Genomic DNA, 26,930 nt, shown 5'->3' with positions numbered 1-26,930 from the left:
CAAAACAGCAGGAAGCTCTTCTGGCAGCCAATAATTTGTTTACAAGATCTTAATAAAATCTATGGTATGTTTCATCAGGCTCTGATTTATAGCCCCGATGGGAGATAAGGAAGTGTGGTTTGGAAGCCGGGGAAGATAATTTTCTCCTTGCTTTGTGAAGGAGGAGAGACTTTAAAAGAATCTTGGTCTCCGCCAGTCAAAACAGCCAAGGGAAACATGCAGGTGATCCATATTGAGGGGCAAGTCCTGCAAAAGAGGGTCTGGGACTCAGAAGGTATAACAGAATCATAGAGTTGGAAGGAAAACCCAAGAGGTCATGCAATCCAACCCTCTGCAATGCAGGAATCATGACTAAAGAATCCCTGACAGATGGCCACCCAGTCTCTGTTTAAAAACCTCTGAGGAAGGAGAGTCCACCACCTTCCGATATAGCCAATTCCACAGTCAATTGGCTCTTGCCCTCAGAAGGTTTTTCTTAATAGTTAGACTCTCCTTTCTTGTCATTTGAATCTGTTGGTTTGTGTTCTGTCCTTTGATGCAGCAGAAAACTAGCTTGCTCCATCTTCCAAGCCCTCCAAGTATCTGAAGATGGCTATCATATCTTCTCTCAATCTCTTCTTCCACAGGCTAAACAGACCCAACCTCCTCAACTGTTCCTCATAAGGCCTGGTTTCCAAGGGGGTGGGATGTTCAAGCCAGGCATGGCTCGATTAGGTTCAGCCAGGACCCCAGGGAGACATTCTTGAAGGAAGAGGCTTGGAGTTCCACAGGATATCTTTCATAACTGGGCCCCAGGGAGAACCAGGAAAGGCAGCATGAAGTACTGTACATGCTGAACACCTTATGAACACCTTACCTGTGACCCTGGCAAGCCCCTCTGATCGCATCCTGAATTTTGCCTTGATGTCCCCCCTTCGCCTCCCAAGTCTCAAGAGTAAAGGTGCCAATGGATAGAGTTAGCATAGGAACACTCTTTTGGTTTACCAGGGGAGGAGAGGGAGGGGGGGAGGAAGAGGGAGAAGTCAGAAAAGAATCAGCTGTGAACAGTGACCCAGCAAGTGATCAGGGGAGGGTCTGGAGCACCAGGAACAGGGCAGACTCTTCAGAGTACATGGACCATGCATAGATGGAGGAGCTAGCTCTGATATCTGAGTGCTATAGGGCCTGTTTCACTGGGATTGGTCCTTGTGGAGGCGAGGGCAGGGGTGGGTACCTGAGCAGTACTGCAGCAGCCCAAAGCCCAGTCTAGCAGGCTTACAGTCAGCACTGAGCCCTGCTGGTCTATAGGGATGAAGTACTGGAACTCAGGACGCGGGTGGCGCTGTGTGTAAAAGCCTCAGCGCCTAGGGCTTGCCGATCGAAAGGTCGGCGGTTCGAATCCCCGCGGCGGGGTGCGCTCCCGTTGCTCGGTCCCAGCGCCTGCCAACCTAGCAGTTCGAAAGCACCTCCGGGTGCAAGTAGATAAATAGGGACCGCTTACCAGCGGGAAGGTAAACAGCGTTTCCGTGTGCAGCTCTGGCTCGCCAGAGCAGCGATGTCACGCTGGCCACGTGACCCGGAAGTGTCTTTGGACAGCGCTGGCCCCTGGCCTCTTGAGTGAGATGGGCGCACAACCCCAGAGTCTGGCAAGACTGGCCCGTACGGGCAGGGGTACCTTTACCTTTACCTACTGGAACTCAACAACTGAGAGGAACACAGCCTTTTGCTGAGGGCTCATCCACACTTCCCTGGGTCCCATGATATCTTCTCTTTGTCCCATGATGTCTAGCTACGAGTCTCAGAATCCTAGAATTGCAGTTGGAAAGGACCCCAGGGGTCATCTAGTCCAACCCCTTCCAATGCAGGAATCTCAGCTAAAGCATCCATGACTGATGGCCATCCTACCTCTGTTAAAAAAACCTCCAAGGAAGGAGAGTCCACAATCTCCCAAAGGAATCTGTCCCACTGTCAAACAGCTCTTACTGTCAGAAAGGTCTTCCTGATGTATAGTTGGAATCTCCTTTCTTGTAACTTGAAGACATTGGTGCAGGTCCTGCCCTCCAAAGCAGGAAAAAACAAGCTTGCTCCATCTTCCATGTGACAGCCCTTCAGATATTTGAAGATGGCCTCTCAGTCTCCTATTTTCCAGGCTGAACATACCCAGCTCCCTCCAATGTTCATCACAAGGCTTGTTTTCCAGACCCTTGATCATCTTGGTTGCCCTCCTTTGCACACTTTCCAGCTTCTCACATCCTTCTTAAATTGTGGTTACCAGAATTGGACACAGAATTCCAGGCGTGTTCTGACCAAGGCAGAAGAGAGTGGGACTATTAGTTACCTTGATCTGGACACTGGACTTCTGTGGATAGAATAGCAAGAGCTTTTTTTTTTTTGCTGCTGCATCACACGGTTGACTCATGTTAAGCTTGTGGTCCACCAGGACACCAAGATCCTTTCCACATGTACTGCTAGTAAGTCAGGTGTCCCTCATCTTATATTTGTGAATTTGGTTCTTCCTGCCTAAGTCAGAACCTGACATTTGTCCCTATTGAAATTCATTTTGTTGGTTTGTGCCCAGTTTGCCAATCTGCTAAGGTCATTTTAAATCCCGATTCTGCCTTCTGTGGCATTATCTAGCCCTCCCAGCTTGGTGTCACCTGCAAATTAGATGAGCGTCCCCTCAATTCCTTCTTCCAAGTCGTTTATGAAGACTTTGAAACTTTTCTGCAGATTGACATTCAGCAGCAAACAGTGGGGTTTTCTGGGTAAAGGGGTAGGAAAAAAAAGAAGCAACCTCTTGGAACTATAACTAGAAACCATGGGGAAACGTCCCGTGTGGAGGAGCCCAGCTTCCGACCAGCAGCTCTCTAGGATTTCAGGCTGCGCTTTCCCCCAGCCCTGCCAGGAGATGCTGGGGTTGAGCCTTCTACATGCAAAGCAGGTGCTCTGCCACACAACTATGGCCCTTCCCAAAGGCTTGAGATCTTCCCTGCATCACAGTGAACCTCTTACGAAAACCAGCAGTGCTTATTTTCTAGAAAAAAGTGCCGGTATTAACCATTGTATTCCTCTTGCTTTTCTCAGCAATAATTTAAATGTCAATATTTCTTCTTCCTCCTCCTCTTTGCCTACCTTTCCCCTCTGTTGACTTAAAAAGCAAACACCCTCTTTCCCAGTGGGGAACCCTCCTTCTGGTTTCCCAGCCCCAGCACTTCCTTTCTCCTTTCCCTCCAGCCCTTTCTCTCCCCAAGTGTTCCTAAACACTGCCCCCCTCACCACCCCTTAGGGCTTGATCCCTCTGTGCCTCTCGCTCTCTTTTTAATTCACACCCCCTAACTGGGTCTCCTTCCCCTTCACAGTCACCCTTCAGAGCGGGGTCACTGAAAAGAAAAGGGTGCTGGTACTATGTACTACTGTATATCACCAGAAAAAAAGCACTGAAAGCCAGCATCTAATAGTTCCTCTGTATATTGTGGTCTGAGTCATTCCCCCATGGCATGGAGACCTTGTCCTTCAACCTGCTGCTTCCTGGCACCCAAAGGCAGCTTGTGCTGTGCTCTTCCATTTCTGAGGTGGTTTGGTGGAGAGGTTTGGACCCGTTCAAGGGCTCTTTTGCACCTGGAAGCCTGGCGCATCAGACTTTGGCCCTCTGCCTGGGGGTGCTGCCCCCTCCCGAGTCCTCATGTGGTACAATCTGCATTCCTCTACTACCTCATATTCATCCCAGCTGCCTTAGTCACCTGAAGAGCTTTTGGTGGTAACACTTGACTAACAAGTAACAATAATACTAGTAATAATAATAGTAATATAATTATTTAATTAAATACAACTGGAGGGTATTCTTGGAGCAACTGCCATCCCTTCTTGCACTCCCAAACCATATTTGGATTCAAATCCATTTAATTTCCTTTGTAAGAGCACAAATGTTTCCTGATCCTATCCTTTGATAGCTGGGACACTCTGGCATGTGGCAGATGCTTCTTGGGGCTTTATCCCCCCCCCCCCCCATTCCATGCACAACTGAATTAGGCTCTTTAATTGCAGTATTAAGAAAGGATAACTGGAAGTCAATTATGAGAGCCCTTGGAAATTATTAGTGTTAATAGGCATCCAGGAAAAACATGGATCTTTTAGCACCTGCCCACCCGTCAGTGGCTGTTTCCAAGACTCTCTGAGTTTGACTCTTTAATTGCCAGGAAGGAAGAGAAAATCTGCAACAGGGCTGCTCAGAACTCCCTGGGCTTTAAAATGAAACGGGATGCTTGAAATAGAAAGAAACGGAATGAAAACCAGAGTTTGCTTCATCCTAGGGTTCAGACACGTCCGGTGAAGCCAAATGCTGGAAGATTCAGCACCGAGAAAGTCCTTCTTCACACAGCTCAGAGTTAAACTGGAGTCCATTTCTGAAGAGGCAGCAGTGGCCACCAGCTTGGATGGTTTTAAAAGAGGATGAGATAAATTTCACATAGGGAAGGCTGTCAGTTCCTAGCAACTGGTAACAGAGGCTTCCAAGAGTGGAGGCAGAACACACCAGGCCCCACTGTATTAGAGGAATATTCTTTATTTGAAGCAAAAGGTCGGGCAATTTTTTGATTTTGAAAGTAACATATATGTACCAGCACTATAAACCTATGTGGTTTTATACCAGTTAGGGCCTAGCTACACTTTGTTTGCCCTGTGTTTTCTTCCATCTGTTGTGCTTGCAGATTAATACCACCACAAGTTTTGTCCAGAATTCTGGGTCCTCATGCCATACCTGTTCTGCGCTACTTCAAGAAGGCAGCCCTGAAAACATGTGACATCCCACCCACCGCTGCTCCATTTTTCTTCCTTCTTACCCACCCCTTTCTCAGCCCCTGGCAGTGGCGTAGCGTGGGTTATCAGCACCCGGGGCAAGGCAAGTAATTTGCGCCCCCTAACCCATGGATTTGCGCCCCCTAACCCGTGGATTTGCGCCCCCTAACCTGTGGATTTCCCTAACCCCCAGATGTTGCGCCCGGTGCGGCCGGCCCCCCCTGCACCCCCCACGCTACGCCACTGGCCCCTGGTGCCACAGTGTTGCTGCACACGCCCTTCTTTTCAGTTGCTTTGGGGTTCTTGTGGTCCATTGTGTTCCTGAGCACAAGCACACAATATCAGATTGTTGCTTCTCTAAAACACCAAAGGAGGTGTCCAACAAGCACAAGTTGAAAATAAACATATATGTAATTGATCACAATGCCTGTAGGCAGTGCTTTTTTTCCTTAAAAAAATGTTTAGGGGTACTCTCATTTTCCTACTGATATTGAAATACTGCCCCTCAGTGAGGCCAAACTTAGATTCATAAAATGTTTAGAGGCATGCATCCCCCCAGAAAAAAGGATTGCAAAAGGGAGACACATTTGGGGCAGGGAATCAGAAGGGCACAGCAACAGGCTCTGGAGACAATGTGTGGAGACACAAGGGGCTGGGGTCACAGAGGAACACCCACACAATGTGCCACAAGGGAAAGGGAACCCTGCAAAAGGATTGAATTGGAAGGAAACAAATTTCTATTTGGGTTTTTCAGGGTTTTTCAATACAGTGGTAAAATGTGTTGCTTCGCGTTTCCGAGTTGTGATATACATGAACAGCTTTTGGACCATTGCTATTGATCCAAAACAAATTCTAAGAAAGCTTGGGACAAACGGACATGTGGACAGGCCCTTAGTGTTTGCACATTTCCCCAAAGATTTCTGAGTTTGTGGGTGCTTGGCTTTCCGTGAGAGAGACTCCTGGCTCCTCCACACATAACTACACTTCCCCTGTGGGGAAGAGGAAGTAGCTCTTGAAGGCATTTACACCTGTGCTGCGTAAAGGCTGCATCCTAGCCAAGCTCCTATGCTTGACTGCCCTCCGGCCCCCGCAAAACCCCCCACCATTTTTGCACTTGGCAAAATCCCTTGTGGGCTGATATGCATGGCTAGCTGGTTACAGCGGTACCTCGGGTTAAGAACTTAATTCGTTCCAGAGGTCCGTTCTTAACCTGAAACTGTTCTTAACCTGAAGCACCACTTTAGCTAATGGGGCCTCCTGCTGCCGCCACACCACCGGAGCACAATTTCTGTTCTCATCCTGAAGCAAAGTTCTTAACCTGAAATACTATTTCTGGTTACAGATAGGTAGCCGTGTTGGAGAAGTGTGCATGCACACGAAAGCTCATACCAAGAACTAACTTAGTTGGTCTTTAAGGTGCTACTGGAAGGAATTTTACTATTTCTGGGTTAGCAGAGTCTGTAACCTGAAGCGTATGTAACCCAAGATACCACTGTATTTGGGGCATCTAGCATTTTCTGATTGCTTCAGTGCCACTTCCTCTAACTTCTCTGGGTGATAATTTTACATTGGTGGAAGGGCACCCGTGTCATGGCACTAAGCAGAAGTTGGATTGTGCACACAAATCTCTTTCCTCGGGGGTGGGGTTAAACTGTGAGATCACCAGACTCTCTAGCTCACTATTGATCTCTATGTAGATCAGGGATGAGGAACCTTTGGCCCACCAGATGTCGCTTGACTGACAACATTTGGAGTGTTTACAGCCACAACCTGCAATATGGAACCTGATGGTAGGGTTGAGCACCCATGGGCCTGCATTTCAGACAAAGGATACACTCACTCAGGGACTGTGTACGCTGAGTGGAATAGAGCTTTCCTAGTAAATTCTTCTAGAAAACAATTGTGCTCACATGATCAAAAGGGTGGAGCACCTGCTTTGCAAGCAAAGGCAATCAGATTCTTCTTTGAGTCCTTAGAGAGCCTCTGGCAGTCAGAGTAGGCTGCAATGTGCAAGTCACACCAATGGGCTGACATGTGTACGGATGCACATATAAAAGACATCTCCTTAGCACCAAAACCTCAACTTTGAGGTTTTGCTTTATTTTAAGGTGACAGGGTGGGTGGACTATGCAAACTAAAGCTGGAGTGAGTGAGGAACCTGTGGCTCTATGGAGGTTGCTCCCTCCTTTGGCCCTGCTGGCTGATGGGAGTTGGAGTCCAACAACATCTCAAGGGCCACAGGTTTAAAGCAAATGCAGGAAACTAAACAGTAGGAAAAGGAGGAGCTGCACAGCTGGGAGTCAAGAACATCAAATGCCATTTTATACGTATATATCATTTGATGGCTGGAACTGAGGGGTGTTGCGTTCCAACACCTGAGGGCTACAAGCCCCTGCTCTAAATTGTCAAGTACTACAGCAATGGTTCCCAAAGCAGGTGTGGTTGCCCTCTGGGGGGCAGGAGGTGGGATTAACTAGGGGGAGCACCAAGAGGTAAAGAGGCAGCAGGGTGTGGGTCTATTATAGAATTTGTGCAACATTTCCACAGATGGTGGCACCAACCCTGTTAACATAGGTGAGATGCACCTTGGTCTCTAGACCTTCTGCCCTTGGGACTCCGGTTACTGCAGAGTTCAGCAGATGGTGAACACCTTGCCCCTTCTGCACCCAAGTGAGCCTCTTTCTTTTCTTACAAGCCTGCTCTGCTGTCACCAGATTTCCAGCCCTCCCACAGCATTGACAGCTGAAGTCCCAAGGAAAGGCCTGAGGGGGGCTATCGGAGTCTAGCTCTCAGCAAGCCAGTGGGAGTTATTATGAGACAGTTGAAGGGGAACCAGAGGAAGGTTTTGCCAGGAAGGAACTCCCTGTGGAAGGTGTAGGCGGATGGCCATGGCAAATGAATCCCTGCCGGAGGCCAAGACAGACAAAAGGCAGAGGTCTATTTTCGGAGCAACCAGGCTCTGAGGGCAGACAGTAGCAAGCGGATGCCACTCAGCTGCCTCCTCAAAGAACTGCAGCCACTCTGGACATCTGTTGTTTCTATAAGGTCAACACAGGCATAACTCCTCCCCACACGGCCCTGACTTTTTCCAGTTCCAAACCCAGAAATGGGCCTGAAATGGAGCTGGATTTGCAGGTGGCACCTGTTGGAATTGATCATTTGGAATGCTAGGGCTGGCTTAGATAGTCACACCCATCAAATGATCCCCTGCCATTTGATTTACCCCTGTGTTGCAGCCAGATGCATGAACTATATCGTAATAAGAGCCTGCTGGATCAGGCCAAGGGCCCATCTAGTCCAGCCTCCTGTTCTCACCATGGCCAACACTTGCCTGTGTGAAACCAGCAAGCAGGATTTGAGCCCAAGAGCGCTCTCTCCTCCTGTGGTCTTCAGCAACTGGGTTTCAGAAGCATTTCTGTGGAGGCAGAGCAGAGCCACCATGACTAGAAGTCGCCCATAGCCCTCTGCTCCGCCATGAATCTGTCTAATCCTCTTTCGAAGCCATCCAAGTTGGTGGCCATCTCTGCCTCCTGTGGGAGGGAGTTCCGCAGTTTAACTTCATGCTGCCTGAAGGATTGTCTTTTTTTCTTGTGTTCTATAACATATAAACCAACAATGAATAACAAAAGAGAAAGTTATCCCAACAGACAGGCATTGGAGGTGGCTCTGAATCTGGAACTGCAAAGCTCCATGCCGACTTCCGTTGCAAGATGGGAACGTGCTCGGGAGGATGGACTGGCATAGGATGTTTGAGGCCACATGCGGGGAATATTAGTTTCAGCCTGAAGTCTGCATTTGCTCATGGACAACTTTCCAGGGTCCACATGCAGCCATTGCGTAGGGGCCAAGGCAACGGTGGGCAGAGCCACTGGAAGATCTGGATGCCAGTGAGCACCCTGCTAGCTATGAATGACTAAGCCAGCTCCCAGAGATACTAAGGGATACAAGGCTCTTACCTTTCTACAGGCTATAATCCAGAGGCTGCGGTTTCTACACCTGACAAGTGAGAGTCATTGTCACAGTTCAAGGACACATTCCCGCCAGGGAAGAAGCTTGGGGGGAGTCTGGAGGGCCACACTCACTTCATGTAGCTCAGTGCACTTCCTGATGTATGGCTACCTTCAGCTTCTGCTATTTAATACTAACTAATAGCCCAGGGAATAGGAGTATAAAGCCATCACTGGGCTTCCTGCAAAAATATATAAATCCTGCCTTCTCCACCAGTGCAAACACAAGATAGATCTCAGCCATGAGATTTGTTTCACCTGATGCCAAGGACATCCTTGACAGAGGTCTCTGTGAATTCTCTAGGTTTCTTTTGCCTCTCTCTCTCTCTCTCTCTCTCTCTCTCTCTCTCTCTCAAACAAACAAACAAACAAACAAACAAACAAACAAAAAACATGTGCTACTGTTTCACTTCCAACTCTGCTGCTGCTTTTATCAATGGGGACAGAGCAAGAGTAACAGCCTTGTATCCCTTAGTATCCTCTTGGAGCTGGCTTAGTCATTCATAGCTAGCAGGGTGCTCACTGGCATCCAGATGCTGCAGATCTGAAATGTAAATAGATGCCAAGCGGGCAATGCTCTAATGGAGGAGAATGGACAGAAAGGCCCTTGGTGTTTTCATTTTCTTGAAAAAGAACTCTGCTCTCCATAGGAAAAGGGCACCTGGTTCAATTAACTCAGTGAACAGGCCTACCTGGCATTGACAAACAGAGTCGAGCTGATAAAGAGAGGCTGCTGGATGTACAGCTGAGAATGCAGGAGTTCCATTTATCACAAGCCGCAGCAGCTTCAGATTCAACATTAAGGATGACCTGTGTGTGAGAGAGACTTTTGCCCCTGCCCCTGCAGCAGCAGAGTGGCATTGCTCACTTTCTTGAGCATCCGAGATGCAATGTAATGATACAGTAATCCTGTACTCACTTACCTGGAAGTAAGTGCACTGAAATCCATAGTGGCTTGCATTTGAGTAGACATATATAGCAGGGATAGGGAATTTTTTTCTGACCAAAGGCCACATTCCTTTTGGCCAGCTTTGGGGTTGGGGCTGTCACATGCCAGCAGAGGAAGGGGGAGAGCAATGCACACATGAGAAGGACCATCTATGCACTCACATCCATGCACATGCACCACCACCACCCCCCGCTCATATTCACCCACACAATTGTTCCACACAATATGAACCACACAATATGAACATACATATTCAAAAGGCTTCATCTGTAAAGCTGCAGTCTTAAGCACACTTAACTGTATGTCCATTTAACTTGGTAAAGCTGACTTCTGAACAGCCATACCCAGGATTGCAAGGTAACCTACAGCAGCCTTAGCTCAGTGGCTGAGCATCTGCTTTGCATGCAGAAGGTCCTGGGTTCAATCCCCAGTGTCTCCAGGCAGAGAAAGGAATGCCCCTTGTCTGAAAACTGGGAGGGTCACTGCCAGTCAGTATGGACTGTTGGGTTAGACGGTCTGATTCGATATAAAGCCACTTACTATGCTTATCTGAAGGGAGCTTAAGAAGCTGCCTAATACAGGCATAGGCAAACTTGGCCCTTCAGATGCTTTGAAACTACAACTTCCATCATCCCCGACCACTGGTTCTGTTAGCTAGGGATAATGGTAGTTGTAGTCCCAAAACATCTGGAGGGCTGAGTTTGCCTGTGCCTGGCTTAATACAAGGTCAACTTGGGGGTTCCTTCTAGCCATGACTGTCTACTCTGACTGGCAGCAGTTCCCTAGGGGGCAGGAAGAGAGAGTTGCTCCTTTTACTGCTACCTAATCCTACCTGAGACCTGTGGGTACAGGGCAGTATGCAAATTTAATTAATTAATTACTGGTAATTTATAATATTAACAACCAGAAATGCTGGAGGACTGAACCTGGGAACTTCTGCATGCCAGGGGTGCCAACTTGAATAAAATATGGGGGGGTAAGCCCCGCCCCACATAATTGATCACAGGATGTGACACACACACACCATTTGAATGGCAATGTACATCAATTTTGGGGGAGCCCAGCCACCGCAAATATTTTATGGGGGGGGGGACAGGACAAATGGACCTTGCTCCCCAGGCCTTGGCTAAGCCAAATAGTTTATTCTGAGCCACTAGAGCAATTCTATTCTGGGAGGGTTTCTTCAAGAATGGAGAAGGAACCATTCTGCACAAGACGCAGAGTAAAGCAGCAGAGCTCTAGGCAAGCTGCCAATGGGGTGTGTCATAGATCTGAATGCTCTCAACACCTCAGAGAAAGTTTTCTGTATACAAGAGACAAGCACATCAGGGACTAATGCTCAATGGGTCTCTTTTCCTTATGTGCTTATCTAGCATGGTGAGAGGAATCTGTGACCCTCCATGTGTTCTTGAACTCAGACTCCCATCATCCCTCACCATTGGACATGTTGACTGGGACTGATGGCAGCTAGACTCCAAGAATAGCTGGAGGGCCACAGATTCTCAAACCCTGAGCAGGGATTAAAAAACAACAACCCAACAAACTTGGGCGAGCATTTAAAAATGGGATGTCCCCACCTGCAGTCAGAGGTAGCACTGCCTGAAATGTTACCACTTTGATTGACCACTCACCTTGCATAGTGCATAGACAGAAAGGTATAAGAGCAGCACCGGAAGCGGTGCCTTTGCTATTCAAGGTGCAGGAGCAGTGCCGCCTCTTTGCATCTGCTTGCAACCCAAGGTCAATCAGAGCCAATCCTAGAGAAGCATTAAAAATAAAGCAAGCAAGAGCCAGAAACGAAAGTGGACAGATCAAGAAGTCAAGATTTTGCATTCCAACTATCTATAGGAAATAGTTTTTTTATTATTATTTCAAGTTTTCATAAAAATCCATAATTATTGAAATCAAAGTTACAGAGGAAGTTCGTAACTTTCTTTTTTAAATCAATTGTTGTTTTGAATTCTTGCTGAATTTCCTGTCATTGTTAGGATCGACACTGGAGTCTGTCAGAATAGGTCCTACAAACATGGGAAGTTCTGGAGGCGTCAGCAGAACACCCCCCCCCCCCAAGAGGTCAAGGGGGAAGGGATGCAGGATTGTGGGCCACAGAAGGAGGGTGGGGAGCTGGGTGGAGAGAAGGGAGGTTTGCATGTTTCTTGAACTGGATCTCTTTATTATTAAATCTTTTTTATTAAAAAAACTCACACGCGCGCCTCTCATTACTGAGTTCCAGCCATTGCTCTCTCTCCCTTCCTCAGATCATTTTCATGTTGAACTTGCGTGGCGCATCCGCAGCAGAGCTGATGCCGGCATCGGATTTGCGCGGGACATACTCTATTTCAATGTTGTGCTTGGTGTTGCCTTTGCCCCGGCTCCAAAGGAAGAGGAGCACCAGGCAGAAGAGGACAACCCCCAGGAAGGAGATGAAGCCCATCGTGGTGGCAATGATGAGGGTCTTGATGTCAAAGGGGAAAGGCACCGTGGCTCGTGTGCTGTTGGCGTCGCTCTCGTTGGGCTGGTTGGAGATGAAAGCAAAGGTCTTGTTGGGCTGGTGGGGCCAGTCGGGGGAGTAGCTGCGGACGTGCAGGTGGGCCAGCATGGTGTCGTTGCCGCCAGCATTGCTGGCGATGCATAGGTAGGTGCCGTTGTCTTGGATCTGGGCATAGCGCACCTCAAGAGTGCCATCAGGGAAGACGGTGAGCCGCCCATTGGTTTTGGTAGAGATGAGGTGCTTCCTTGGCGAGAGCCACATGATGGTCGGAGGTGGGTCTCCATCCGCACGGCAGATGAACTGGACCGTGTGGCCCTCATCCACAAAGATCTGCTGGGGCTTGCGGTCCCTTATCCGGGACCGGCGGCAGATGAAGTAGTTGGGCAGGAGTGCCTCAGAGAAGTCCTTGAACTCTTTGCCTTGGACAAATTCAGGGGTTGCGCAGGTGGGTTGACGCTTGTTGAAATTGAGCCTCCAACGGCGGCGGAAAATCCAGAGAAGCCGGCAGTCACAAGCCAGAGGGTTGTTGTCTATGATGAGAGTCTCCAGATTCCCCACAGAGTGGAAGGCTGACTCTTCCAAGGTGCTCAGGAGGTTCCCTGAAACATTCAAAATGCGCAAGTAGTTCAGGCCCCGGAAAGCGTACGGTTCCACCATGGTGAGCTGGCCACCAACCAGCTGTATCTCCTGAAGCCTGAGTAGATCGTGAAGCATGGAGCCTTCGATGGTGATGATGGGATTGTAGGACAGGTTCAGGAACCTGAGATAAACCAAGTGCCTCAAGGAGACGTAAGGGATGGAAGTCAGGTTGCAGTGGGTGATGGACAAGGATGTCAAGTTAAGCCCGTAGAGGCAGTTGGATGTCATGGTATCTAAGTAGGGCCAGTGTGAAATCTCCAGAACCTTGAGTCTGTAGAGCCTCTTAAATGAGTAATCCCTGATAGCATTGATGTTCAGGTGGCGCAACCGCAGCACAATCAAACCGTGCAAGTGAGAGAGAGCTTCTGTGGGGATGGACGTCAGGTTGCATTTTTCCAAAGTCAGCTGCTCTAAGCTGTTGAGGCCACTGAAGGCCCGGTGGGAGATGTAGACCAGGTCATTGTCCCCAACCTCCAAAGACTTCAGATTGTACAAGTCCTGGAACATATAATCCAGGAGGATCACAATTTTGTTCTCACTGATGTCCAACTTGGTGAGATTGCTGAGTCCAGTGAACACCCCGAGTGGGATGAGTTTGAGCCTGTTGCTCCTGAGACCCAGAGTCCTGAGGTTGAAAAGGTTATTGAAAGCCCCCGGCTCAATGGCACTGATAATGTTCTCGTTTAACTCCAGCTCCTCCAAGTGAGGAAAATTGGTAAATTCATCCTGGTTGAGAGTCTTGATGCGGTTCTTACCCAGGTCCAAGAGCTTTGTCTCCGTGGGGATGCCCTCAGGGACAGCCAGGAACCGCTTCCGGTGGCACAGCACCGAGCGCTCCTGGGCAGAACAGTCACAGCGGGGTGGGCAACCTGTGGCAGAGCCTGAGAGGATGGATCCCAGCATCAAGATGAGAATGGGCTGCCAGCAGGCCAGGATTGGGCTATACATGCTCAACTCGCCCACCACCATCCTATCTTTCACCTGCAGGCAAGAGAAACAAGAGGAGGTGTTAGGAACAGAATGGACTCACCAGGAGACATGATACTGTACTGTTGATATCTACGAAAAACCTGAGAGAGTTGATGGGGAGGCAATGTTTTAAAAACTCACAACTCCCTGCAGACTGCTAGCAGAGGAGCTAGCTATGCACTGAACTTGATGGCACATGCAAACAGGCTACACAAAGACACCTCTGCATGCTGCAGGCCTGGACAATGTGCTTGCCCCCTGCAATTGATTCTTAGGCATGTTCTTGGAAGTATTTGGGGGCAATATCTCTAATAGGCCATTTGTGGTGTGGAAAAATATCTTAGCACATTTTGGGGGAAGTGGGGTTTGGGGCCTGAGATCAGTAAGCCTTAGGTGGGCTTGACTTCCCCCTACTCCAAACTACATCAGAAGCAGGTGGAGACTTGACCAATGTCCTCCTGAGGTTCTGTGGCAAGGATCAAACCATCCAATCCCAAACCTCATTTGTGAAGCACCAGCATCTTTTAGGCTGTGGAACTAAGGAGGGAGGCAGGGAATCTGCCAGTGCAATTAAGGTTTAGCTGCATGACCATGAGGGGAAAGAAGAGTGCTTGAAAGCTGCTGTTAATATCCTTTGCCAGATCAAGGTGATCCTGTGAAACTCATTGGAATGCAAAACCAATGGCAGCAAGGAGGTCGTTTGCTCTCCGCCACCCCTGTCTCCTTCCCAAAACTCCCCCAAAGCTGCAGCCCACAAACCTGGCAAGTAGGATTGGGTAATATATGGATATATCTTCCAAAACTGGTTTGAAGTTCACTTTGTGATAATTGTTTCATAATATAACTCACCAGCTAAACACTGCAAACCTCACAATATCACCTACTAAACATTGCAATCTACCACAATGTCTGAAATAACGATGGGACTATACAGAGGCAAACAGGACAACGTCCAGGCAACTGTTACTACTTAGGGGTCTAAAACGGATATATGACAATATTATCACACACTCAGTTTCATCAGCAGGCAAGCCAAAATGCACCCAAATGAGACTTTCGGTTTAGGGCTTGGCTGCCAAATGGTGGTATTCAGGACAATCCAAAGTACAGTGAGAAGTCATAGTGAATACAAATAATCTGGGACTGCCAGGCTGCCACAAGCAGCAGAAGCCTGGCCGTGGCAGAATCAACAACCGGGGGAGGGGGGAGCAGTGGCAGCTTGCGAGGCCTTGTTGTGGTGGCAGCAGTAGCGGCAGCCTGCAAGGTCTTGTGGCAGTGGCAAAGGCAGTGACAGCCTGGAAGATCTTTTCATAGCGGTGACCATTGTGGCGGCCTGCGAGACCATGCGGTGGCAGCAGGAGGTGCTGGCAGAAGCAGAAGCGGCCTGCGAGGCCTCGGTGAGGCAGGCTGCCACAGCTTCTGTCACCGCCTCCCACTATCACCAGGAGGACTTGCAGGCCGCTGCCACTACTATTGCCACAATCTGCTGTCGCCACCGGAAGGCCTCTCAGGATGCCGCTACTGCCGTCACCTCCTGTCACTGCCGTGAGTCACCACAGGCCTCTGCAGCAGTTGCCACAGCATCGTCCTGTTTGCCTCTGCATAGTTCCTCCCTTATCGCAATGTTGAAAACCAGTTATTGCCCAGCCCTACCGGCAAGTGCTGAGGGACTGCTTTGCAGTCTACTCATATATTAGGATAACAGGCTCCACTAATGAAATCCACACTACAGAACTGAGATGCGTATGAATGACGGCAGCTCCTAGCTTAGCAGGCAAGAGGAGTTGTGGGCCGTCATCCAAATGGATGACACACACAACCTTCTCTCCCTTCCCCCTGAAGCCATTCTTCAACTGCCTTGGAGAAGTTAAGAGCCAATGGACATCTTTAACACAAAAATGTGGTGGACCAAGCATCCACCAGATGTTCCTCCCATCCTCCATGACCACTGGCCATGCTAGTTGGGGTTGTTGGGAGTTGGAGACCAATAGCATCTGGACTCCAGCTCCAGTCACTCTGGGCGGCTTCCAACACATATGAAAACATAATAAAACACCAAACATTAATAATAACAATCTGATCTGCAATTCCCATCATCCCTGACCACTGGTCCTGCTAGCTAGGGATCATGGGAGTTGTAGACCAAAAACATCTGGAGGGCCGAGGTTGAGGAAGCCTGTGCTAAGACTTCCAGATGGTGCCATGCTGCACTCCATGAACTGTGGTCATTGCTCTGAATGCTCCACAATGTTAATAACATCAAAATGCCAACCCTGTCCACCCCCCATTCAATCTGGATTTGCCATTTCTGAGGAAAATCCAGTAAGTAACAAAACAAAACAAAACAAAACACTATGCCCAATTATCCAATTGTGTTAGCAACAGTCCACTGGCAAATTAAGTGCCTGTCCAGAAGCACACAGGGATCATTTGCTGAAGTGGATTCCATCAGCCCCAGGCAATAGCCAGGGATGGTGGCAGTTTGAGTCCAACTACCCCTGGAGGCCTTGGCATCCTCATGCCCTCCATACTGCAAAGTAAGTTGGGAGGGTGGCAGTGCTGGAGCTTGAGAGGTCTAGGAGTGGAGCTGCCATAAGGAGGGACATTCAGCCCTTCCCCTCCATGGGCTTTGTTCCTCCTTCAGAGGAGGGGAAGAGTGAAATCATTTTCCCCAATCACAGTCACGAGGGGCGGGGTTTGCACTCCTGGAAATCCTATCAGCTCTGAGGGCAGCTGTTTCTTACCTGTTCTTTGGTTTGCTGCATTGGCTAAATAAAGCAAGTTCCACCTATATCTTGGAATATATTGATCAATTGTCCCATATTCTGGATTGTGCAGTTTCAGACTGAATGGCTGGTTGGGCTCTTCTGAACATCCCTTTTATTTGTTAACAGCCCTGAAATTACCAGAGGCACAGAATGCTGCTCATAAACTCTCCAGGAAGCAAGTTAGAATTGTGTGCTGCATCAGGAATTTATTGGCAGAAGTGAAGCAGCAGGACTGCAAATTAAGAGACAGGCCCCTGAGGTCAGTAAGGCTGTGGATATTGCATCTGGGGAGGACAGCATTTATGGGGCCCACTCCTTTGCAGCCAAGATGGCTTGTCTGGGCTTTCTCGTTCTGCTCCCGTTTGATAGGAGTTCTGCATTCAAATGGTATTTTACAGATTCAAGCTCAATCTCACGGGAAATGAGCAGCTTTATCAGCTTAAAATAGGATGTAGATCTTTTCCTTCCGAGAAAGAGAGAGAAGACATTCTCAATTCTAAGAAGTAAGCAGTTTGACAAATGCAATGACTTGAGGGATTTTTGCTAGAAGTGTTCTGCATTATGTTTCCAAAGCTAATGTTCAAGGATACCTTAATTTTAAATTATGAAATGTTGTTGTACTGTGGATCACTCTTCTGGCTTCCTTGCTGTTACTAGGCTAGAGTACAAACACACAACCTGCTGGGTCAGGGCAGTGGTCCATTTAGTCCAGCACCCTCTTCTCATAGGGGCTGAACAGATTTCTGTGGGAAACCTGCAAGCAGGACTCGAGCACAAGAGCCCTCTCCCCTCCTGTGGTTTCCAGCAAGATATATTCAGGACTCGATGGCCCTTGTGGTCTCTTCCAACTCTTCTATGATTCTATGATTCTAAGAGCAGAGCCACCCTGGCTACTAGCCATCCTTTCCTCCATGCATTTGTTTAATAGTAATGCACATGCTAAACTCAGCTTCCTGGAGTCACCGATTTCGCACATGCTACTCATGCACTGCTCCCAGAAAGAGGCACGTCCATTTGAAAGGCAAATGAGCCAGGAGAGAGCTGAGCCACCAAGAATCCCTGCCAAGGGACGGCACTGCATCTGATACATAAAGTTATTTGGGAGAAGTTATGGCTCTGTCAAAGCGGCCTTTCCTTCCCCGCCATAAACAAGCCCACTGCCTTGCCAGAGGGATGCTGAAACCTCCTGTCACATTGCTTCTGGTGCCTCCATCTTCTTTTCTTTTTTAAATGTTGCCCCAGCTGTTACAAAGGTTTGCATCCGTTAATATCACACATTATGACACATTATGACGCTTCCACTCATCACCTCCACTGGCTGTGTTTATCTCTGTTGTTATGCAGATGCTCAGCGTTTGCTTTGGCTAATGCTATTTACAGCTGCTTCTGAATATATGCCACACATTACTTTCAGTGGTTAGGAGATACATCTTTGCATTACTCCTGTGCATTACTCTCCTCCCCTACCCCAGTACTATTTATGGCTCTTGGATACACCCTAAACATTGTTTCCATAGCTTCTGCTTATAAGTGTCATTTTGCAGAAATGTATGGCCTGCACTTAACTTCCCTTCCCTTCCTTGAAAATTATTCAAACATTTTTGTAAGTTGCAAGGTTGGGAAGTGATGGGTGAACCACAAATCTGTTCGTTTTCCAACCCCCTGCCAAACCCATGGTCTTGTAAACCAGGGCTGTCCTGGCCAATGCAGACTAAGGAGTTAATTATGGTTTTACTCTGCTGAATTCCTTCTTCACAGGGTCAGTCCCAAACTGGATCTTGCTTCTCCATAACTCCCTTGGCAGTGCTCTTTGTGGTCAAGAGCTGAGGAGGTTGCTCTTCCAAGGGACATGCAGAAACCACACAGTTTGTGTTGCATGCCAGTCTTACAGCAAGAAATTTGGTCAATGCATAAACTTTTACCAAATCCAGAGGTGAATGTCAGAAAATTCTGATGAGTAAATTTGAGAGCCAGCTGGGTGCTTTCCGTAGATGTCCAAATGCCAGGCCAGAATCAGAGGGTGGCAAGGCTAAGCAGGGCTAAGAAAAAGCTTTCTGACTCAACAATGCAATTGTTCTAATTTTGCATGGAGCATCCTAGAAGGCCAGTTAAGGCTAAGTCACCCAAACCCTCTTTCAAATGAGAGATAAGGGTAAGGCTGTGACCATGGCTAGTAACCCAGTGGCCATGTCCTCCTTCCTCTGAATACCAGCTGGTGGGATGCCCAAGTGGCTGAGTTGCTGTTGCTCTTGGGCTTTGCTTGTGGGCTTCCCATCCACACCTGGTGGGTCCCTGTGAGAGGAGGCTGGATTCGGTGGTCCAGCAGGGCTCTTCTTATGTTCAGTGGCAGGCGTGTGGGAATTATATCTTTGTGTTAGTGATGTTGCTGCAATTCATAGAGCTCTCTGGCTTGCTATATTAATTTGCCCAGGCTTAAACCCTGGGCTCTGCTAAGAGTCAAGCCCCATTTCCCCAGAAGGACTCTGGCTCAGAATATTCCACCAGATTCTGAGCATGTGCACTCAGTGCTCAGCAGATCTAGTGGTCAAAGATCTAGATCACTCTTGAGATCAGGGTGGGGGCAGACTTTGATGGTGGTTTTTAAAAATAGAATGCCAGCATCTCCCCAACCCAAGCCGGGTGCAAAAGAAATAAAGAACAAGAATCAAGAAATAAAGAACAAGAAATAGCTCAGTGTTAGAGCATCTGCTTTGTGTGCAAAAGGTCCCAGGTTCCATCCCCTGCATCTTCAGGCAGGGCTGGAAGAGTTCCTTGCCTGAAACCTTAGAGAGCTACTGTCGGTCAGTGTACATTGACGGAGCTAGATGCACCAAAGGTCTGATTCAGTATAAAGCAGCTTCCTATGTTCCAAGGGTGCCTCTGAGCCTAGGAATTTGTTTTCAGTACCAAAACTGAGCTGAGCTTGCAGTCATTGCACACAAAAAGTCTGTGCTTGGGTATATATATATATATATATATATATATATATATATGCTTTCGTAGATTTTCACGGGTACAGGAATGCAGGTTTTGGTGTCCTCGGGTGTCTTTTACACGGGAAGACACCCGAGGACACCAAAACCTGCATATATATATATATATATATATATCAGTTTATTACAGTCATAGACCAGCAGTCAGAAAATAGAATATTAAGTGGATAAAAAACAAAACTGATAATTAAAACAGATAAAAAAACTAAAAACAAATTAAAAACATTCAGTAAAACAGACAATTAAAACAATGTACAACAATGAATTTAGACACACTGTGCAACAATAAACTATCCCAGGGAGTTGACTCAGAGTCACCCATGGAACCGGGTTTGGGGATTTTCATACCGGACTCTTTTGAGTTGGGCGATGGTCTGCGTCTACAGATTTGCACACAGAATCTGGCGACCATCCAGGTCTTCTTCTGGTCTTTGCCTAACAGCAAAAGGATCAATGAACTTACTGCGTGCCTCTTCGTAAAAGGGACATTTAAAGAACAAGTGTTCTGGGCTTCCTATCTCTCCCAATGGACAGGAGCAAAGTCTCTGGGCATAGGGGACTTTTCTAAAGGCTCCATCCAGGACCGGCGAGGGAAGAGCCGCACTTCTGGCAAGTGTAAAGGCCCTTCTTGCGTTTCTAGATACGAGAAAGGAGAGATATGCTGCCAGTGTGGCTATGTATCTCTCAATTTCTCCAATTTTATAGTTGGGGCACCTTCTGTGCTTGGGTAGTTTTCTCCATTTCAGCATCCTAATAATGTTGTTGTTGTTGCTGCTGCTGCTGAGGCTAAACCACTGGAAGTCTGAAACCTTTGCTGATCTATTGCTGGTTGCTCAGCAGATCTAGCAGGATATCCCAATCCACCTTCTGTGGAAGACACATGCAATGAAGATCTTCCATGTTAGCCTTTACTCTTAAGGAGCTATGTGAACTGCAAAACCAGCTGTTTCACAGGCACCGAAACAGAAATTATTAATACAAACCACATGCTTTTGATTAAAATTTAACAGATGTTCTGAGACCAGGCCATGCTGCTGCAGACTACGTTACCAAGCCAAGGATGAATGTTTTCCAAGACAGCTGGTAAAATCTCAAGACATTTCCAAACTCCCAAGTGAGCAGCAATTGCTCCTGAATCATTCACACATCCCACTTCTTTCTGGCTCATTGAGATCACTGAGGAACTCCAAAATCATGGAACTGCCCAAATATTAACCTCCTACAGGTTAAAATGTGTTTACTGCGCTAGGGATGTAAACATCAAATCATACTTCCTACCACGAAATGAAGTCACTTTTCCCATTGGTCCTCTAAAGAATTGCCATTAAATGTCAACATTCACCACATTTCCAACACTATGACACAATACAACTCTTCCAGCATTGAAGGGGTTTGGACTAGATGACACTTGGGATGCCTCCCAACTCCACAATTCTAACTAGCTTTCACCATGTGGTTCTTTTCTTCTCTTATGGATTATTGGAAAGTTTTTAAGACATTTACAACAGAAGTATCTCCTCCTTTAAGGAATAAAAATATCGCTTTTTCATAAAAGGTCAGAAGACCTCAAACAGTTGCAACACCTGAGCAACAGCTTAGGAACCGCAGGCTTGCTTGGAGGCTTCTCTTTACTGGCTTGGGGTTAGAACACCTGAAAACATGGCAGCTTGCTGTTAGGCTGTGCTTTATCTAGACACCTCAGCATGCTTTGGCAGGGGAGAACTTGTGCACACCTAGGGGGTGGTCGAGATGCGGTTTTATCACTTCACTTCAGCATTCTTCAGCAGGGTAGGACTCTGGTATGCCTAAGAGGATGGCAGGAAGTGGCTCTATCACTTGAGTAAATGTGTGAAAGCATAGGAACACACTTCCTTATTTGGGTAAATGTAATTAAGAGTGATGGTCCCTGGATTTAGCGGAATGGGAGATGACAACAGGGGAGGAGAGTTTAATATTTTAATTAGGTGGTCGTGATAGGCTGTAACCCCTGCACACCCCCAGCCAATGGGGGACAGGGGAGGGACCTTTTTCATAGAATCATAGAGTTGGAAGAGACCACAAGGGCCATCGAGTCCAACCCCCTGCCAAGCAGGAAACACCATCAGAGCACTCCTGAAACATGGTTGTCAAGCCTCTGCTTAAAGAACCCCAAAGAAGGAGACTCCACCACACTCCTTGGCAGCAAATTCCACTGTCGAACAGCTCTGACTGTCAGGAAGTTCTTCCTAATGTTTAGGTGGAATCTTCTTTCTTGTAGTTTGGATCCATTGCTCCGTGTCCGCTTCTCTGGAGCAGCAGAAAACAACCTTTCTCCCTCCTCTATGTGACATCCTTTTATATATTTGAACATGGCTATCATATCACCCCTTAACCTCCTCTTCTCCAGGCTAAACATGCCCAGCTCCCTTAGCCGTTCCTCATAGGGCATCGTTTCCAGGCCTTTGACCATTTTGGTTGCCCTCCTCTGGACACGTTCCAGTTTGTCAGTGTCCTTCTTGAACTGTGGTGCCCAGAACTGGACACAGTACTCCAGGTGAGGTCTGACCAGAGCAGAATACAGTGGCACTATTACTTCCCTTGATCTAGATGCTATACTCCTATTGATGCAGCCCAGAATTGCATTGGCTTTTTTAGCTGCCGCGTCACACTGTTGGCTCATGTCAAGTTTGTGGTCAGCCAAGACCCCTAGATCCTTTTCACATGTACTGCTCTCAAGCCAGGTGTCACCCCGCCCCGCCTGCTCTCTGCCCCCCAGTGCCGGAGATGCTCCGCCACTGTTGCCCATGAGATGCAGCTGGGAGAGCCAGAAAATCCTCCAAAGGCATCACCTTTCCTGCAAGCAGCTGAATCAACATCTCACTTGCTTTAATCCTCTCCAGCAACATATGGGGTGCAGCAACCAGCAACCTCTCACCTACTTCTCATCCCAAAGGAGCAAGAGGAAAATCTGTTTCAGTTTAACACCTTCTGTTCTTGTGATATTCACTGGGGACATTTATTTTCCAGATAAGAGGGTATTACTTTGCACAAACCTAATTAAACTTCTTTTGCTTTCGAAAAGGGAAAAGAACAAACAGACACCTTCTTGGAATTAGCCAAGACAAAGAAAAAGATCATCCCAGACAATTAATAAATGTGCCTGTAATTGTGACTACAATCTCTACAGCAGGTAGGACTCTAGCATCTTTAAGCCTTGTTTTGCCATGGCTGGGAATGGGGAAGAAAGTCAATTCAGACTGCATTTAAAGGTAAAGTTACCTAATTCACACTTTCTGAAACAATCTTGGAACAGAAACTTGACCATTGTTCAAAATTTGCACTTCTCTAAATTTTCGTTGCAGTTTTCCAGCCAAGTTGTGTGTTCCAAATGGCTTGTATACAAGGGTGAAGTGTGCATATACAAGCACATATTAGTGCAAGTATCATGCACAAATGCATTATGTCAGGGGAAATTGCTTTGCAAATTTATTTCATAAAATTTATACATCGCTTGAGTTTTTAAAAACTCTCAAAGCAGTTTACACAAAGAATAAAACAATAAAATTATCAATAAAAACAACTGTTTAAAACGAACATTCAAAAAATTTTAAAGAAAATCAGCAATAAACTGACAGCAGATCATCACACACATCCACATTCTACATGTCTGGGTGGGCTTGTTTAAGAAAAAATGTTTTTAGCAGGCTTCAGAAAGAGTACAGCGAAGGAGCCTGCCTGAACTCAATAGGCAGGGAGTTCCAAAGTGTGTCAAGGGAAATTGCATGCAAAAATATATACAGTGGTACCTCTGGTTACGTACTTAATTAGTTCCGGAGGTCTGTTCTTAACCTGAAACTGTTCTTAACCTGAAGCACCACTTTAGCTAATGGGGCCTCCCACTGCCATGCGATTTCTGTTCTCATCCAGAAGCAAAGTTCTTTTTAAAAAAAATAATAATAATAATTTTTATTGAATGATTTTATGTTACAAAAAAAATTACAACCATACTACCACTAAAGATGATTGAGAAATAAAAATTACATACATCAATATTTAGTTTGTTATTTGTTATCTACCATCTTATTTCCTCCCAACATTCCATACAAAAACACACATATGTACACACACACACACACACACACACGTGATAATAGTGAAAGTAAATATTTTCCCCCTTTTATCTTAAAAAATCTTTTCTTCAACTTTGACTTCCCGTCAAGTCCCTTTGCATATATTTTATCTTACAATCGAATGTACACAAAACAATAAACATTTCTATATAAATTTTCCAATACATTCTGATAACATAATAAATCCTTAATTGTTGTCGACCTCCTTTTAGTTCCTTTATCACTCGAATGCTAGCACGGAGTCAAAACTATTATAGTCTTTTTGAAGATATCTTCCATAACCATTCCATTTTTCTGCAAATTTTTGCTTTGAGTTTCCTCTGAGTTTGCTAGTCAATTGAGCCGTCTCCACCAATTCCTGTAACTTGATTTGCCAATCTGTTATTTTTGGAGCCCCGTGATCTTTCCATCCCTTGGCCACAAGTATACGAGCTGCTGCGGTTGCATACAAGAATACCTCTCTTAGATTTTTTGGGATCTCTTTATCTAAAATACTTAATAGAAATGCCTCCGGTTTTTTAGTAAAAGTTATCCCCATCATCTTTTTTAATTCATCATATATTTCCCCCCCCCCCATCGTAATCTTTTCACACGTCCACCACACGTCACCGTTATTTCCTCCACATCTCCAACAAGCATTCGCCAAATTTTTATACATTCTTGATAACCTGGAAGGGGTAAGTTAGGTGAAGCAAAGTTCTTAACCCGAGGTACTATTTCTGGGTTAGCGGAGTCTGTAACCTGATGTGTATGTAACCCAAGGTACCACTGTATGGAGAAATCCACAATAAAAGGAAGGATTTCCATGAGGACTAAAAAAATTAAAATTGGCAAACTGATGCTGAAATGGAGAGGCCTGAATGTAAAACTGTAAAAACAAGAAGGCAAACTTGACATATCTGCCCCTCCTTGGCCACAGCAGATGTAAAATGCTAACATGCTTGGTGGCACTGCAGCTCAGGCCCCACACTTGCAAAACCTCTGCTATTGTTCTCTCTGTTATTCTCCTTTGGAATTCCAGTCACTGTACTTGTGATCTTGCTGAGAAAGCATCGAGGAAGAAGGCGAGAGGAGCAGAAGCATCACTGGCAAAAGAAAACACAGTCTAAGGGGTCTAATTAGGCTGAGACTGGAGAGGCTACACCTCATTATATCCATGAACATCCTGCCTTATTTGGACGAGTTTGGAAGCTGACAATTCCATGTACATCCTTGTGGTAAAGAGCTGAGCATCAAATGGATATTAGACAAAAGAAGCAGAGAAGCCACTAGACTCCAGCCTCCGCCTCTTGATATTACAAGGCTTGTGTTTTCAGATGATTCATCTGAGGAATGCCAGATTCTCACAAAAATAACACAGCCTTATGAGGAACGGTTGAGAGAGCTGGGCCTGTTTAGCCTGGAAAAGAGGAGGCTGGGTAAAGATATGATAGCCACCTTCAAATATCTAAAGGCTGTCACATGGAAGAGGGAAAAAACTTTTTTCTCCTGCTCTGGAGGGTAAAGGACTCAAACCAACGCCTTCAAGTTACAAGACCAAGAGAGGATCCAACAGTCAAGAAAGCGGTTTCTGTATGTACTAGGGAAGTGTGGGGCAGAAGGGGCAATGTCAACCTGGGAAGGTAGCTCATTTAAGAGAAGGTAAACGCTGATCCTAAACCTGCACTGCCTTGCAGGACATCACTGGGGAAAGAAAAGACGAAGAAGTAAACCCTAGTCCCTAAGGTAGTTGGATGGCACCTTGTACACCTCCTTCCGGCAACACCTGCAGCCAAGCTGGTGCTAAACTTATTGATCTGCTCTCTTTTGGACCCCCCTCTTTTCATCTGGGCAGCCCAGGATCTCAATCCACACTGTCCACACTTGAGCTTCAGGGAGGTCACTTTGGATTCATCCCCGTTGTCTCTCAAGACAGAAGGATGTCAACAGCTTTGAGGAGAACTTAGTTGTAGAGAATCCCCTGTGTCTTAGCTCACACGGTTTGATTTAAAACTGCCTGGGCAAAGGAAAATATATCACCTGATGTCATTGTGATGCCAGGTGACTGAGAGGTGGGCAGCCCCACCCAGTTGCCCAAATGGCCTGTTGGGATTGGGTGCCAGAACCAATTCCCCCTCCCTTGGGCTAGACAGAACAATGGTCTGATTCAATGTCCAGTAGTTTCCTATGTGTGCAAAGGACAAACTCTCCCAATAATTACTCCAAGTTTCTCTTTAGACAAAATTTCTGCAGCTACTCTGTTTGTGAGTAGTGTGGTTAGATGATCCTGACTCACATCAGGGGATTAAATTAAGTGGCCTTTTGATCCTTTCTGACCCTGATTTTATAAATCTAATGACTTTTTTTCTCCCTCCCCCTGACAATAGCAAACCATCTTTGTTCCATCTTTCCCTTCAATGTGTGAAAGCCAATGTGTGAAAGCCTTCTCCCTTCTTAATCTTCATTTCCCAAAGCTCAACATACACATTTCTTCCTGCTTCTCCTGACTTGTCACCATCCCTTCCAGATGCTTTATTGTCTGTGTTGCTCTTCCCTGATAAGTTCAGCGTCATTAATATATTTGAATATATTTATCCTCATAAAGTATTTGGAAGGGAGGGAAGTGCCATTATCCCTATTTTCTTTTATTACAGTATGCTTCATTTATCTGGAGATGCTCAGAAGCAACATCTAAAAACAACAACAACACACAACACCATTTGGATAATGAGATGTTTGGATAAACAGGAGCACTATTTACAAAGGACTGCATTTGCAAGAGCTAAACAAACAGTGGTGGATATTTCATAAGGAGCACTGAATGTGGGCAGTGTTCAATGTTCCCACATGACCAAAACACACACACACACACACACACACACACACAACAACAACAACAACAATAACAACCCTGCCCTTAGAAAGCTAGCAGGTCAAGAAGAAGCCTAGGCTAGAACTCTTCTCTCTGACTTGGGTTGGCATGCTTGTCAAGGATGACATCGGGACTGTCTATGTGACCAAATCAGGAAAAGGCCCTGCCCACAGAAAGCTAGCAGGTCAGAAACAAGGCTAGGTTCAAATTCTTCTCCCTGAACTTGGTTAGCACAATGGTCAACTGACCTGTCAATAATTATGATATCACTTTTAAACAAAAAGGCTTCTAAAGCAGCAAACAGCAAGTTAAGCAGGGTACATTCAAACGGCATAAAGGAAGGGCCACATTCTCTCATGGGCAACTTTGGAAAGGCCAGAT

At 46.6% G+C, this 26,930-nt stretch overlaps 3 protein-coding genes across 7 annotated transcripts in view; 2 read left to right on the top strand and 1 right to left on the bottom strand.

Moving 5' to 3' along the window:
- The window catches only part of RCN2 (reticulocalbin 2), a 1,080,843-nt gene that overhangs the window by 496,478 nt on the left and 557,435 nt on the right, over window positions 1–26,930 (top strand). The window lies entirely within an intron of this gene.
- Window positions 11,569–26,930, bottom strand: part of LINGO1 (leucine rich repeat and Ig domain containing 1) — a 696,168-nt gene continuing 680,806 nt past the window's right edge. For all 5 annotated transcript variants that reach the window (XM_083698290.1, XM_083698291.1, XM_083698289.1 and 2 more), the window contains one exon: window positions 11,569–13,840. In XM_083698290.1, the coding sequence (XP_083554416.1) occupies window positions 11,984–13,828 (1,845 nt within the window). In that variant the 5' untranslated portion in view covers window positions 13,829–13,840 and the 3' untranslated portion in view covers window positions 11,569–11,983. The remainder of the gene's footprint in view (window positions 13,841–26,930) is intronic.
- LOC310825211 (uncharacterized protein) lies at window positions 13,847–23,107 on the top strand. The gene is made up of 3 exons (XM_083698481.1): window positions 13,847–15,373; window positions 16,723–16,855; window positions 22,651–23,107. The coding sequence occupies exons 1-3, from the start codon at window positions 15,172–15,174 to the stop codon at window positions 22,682–22,684; spliced, it is 369 nt and encodes a 122-aa protein (XP_083554607.1). The 5' UTR covers window positions 13,847–15,171; the 3' UTR covers window positions 22,685–23,107.

Source organism: Podarcis gaigeae (genome assembly GCF_964106915.1).
Source record: "Podarcis gaigeae genome assembly, chromosome: 9".
Taxonomy (NCBI): Eukaryota; Metazoa; Chordata; class Lepidosauria; order Squamata; family Lacertidae; genus Podarcis; species Podarcis gaigeae.
The sequence above is the reverse complement of the archived record's forward strand: the minus strand, read 5'-3'. Positions and strand labels throughout refer to the sequence as shown.

Excerpts from the sequence above, each read along its gene's own strand:
- LOC310825211 (XM_083698481.1), top strand. The coding sequence starts at position 15,172 with ATGCGGTGGCAGCAGGAGGTGCTGGCAGAAGCAGAAGCGGCCTGCGAG. Across the intron at positions 15,374-16,722 it reads CGTCACCTCCTGTCACTGCC|CCCTGAAATTACCAGAGGCA; the intron begins GTGAGTCACCAC and ends ATTTGTTAACAG. Across the intron at positions 16,856-22,650 it reads TTAAGAGACAGGCCCCTGAG|GGAAAAGAACAAACAGACAC; the intron begins GTCAGTAAGGCT and ends GCTTTCGAAAAG.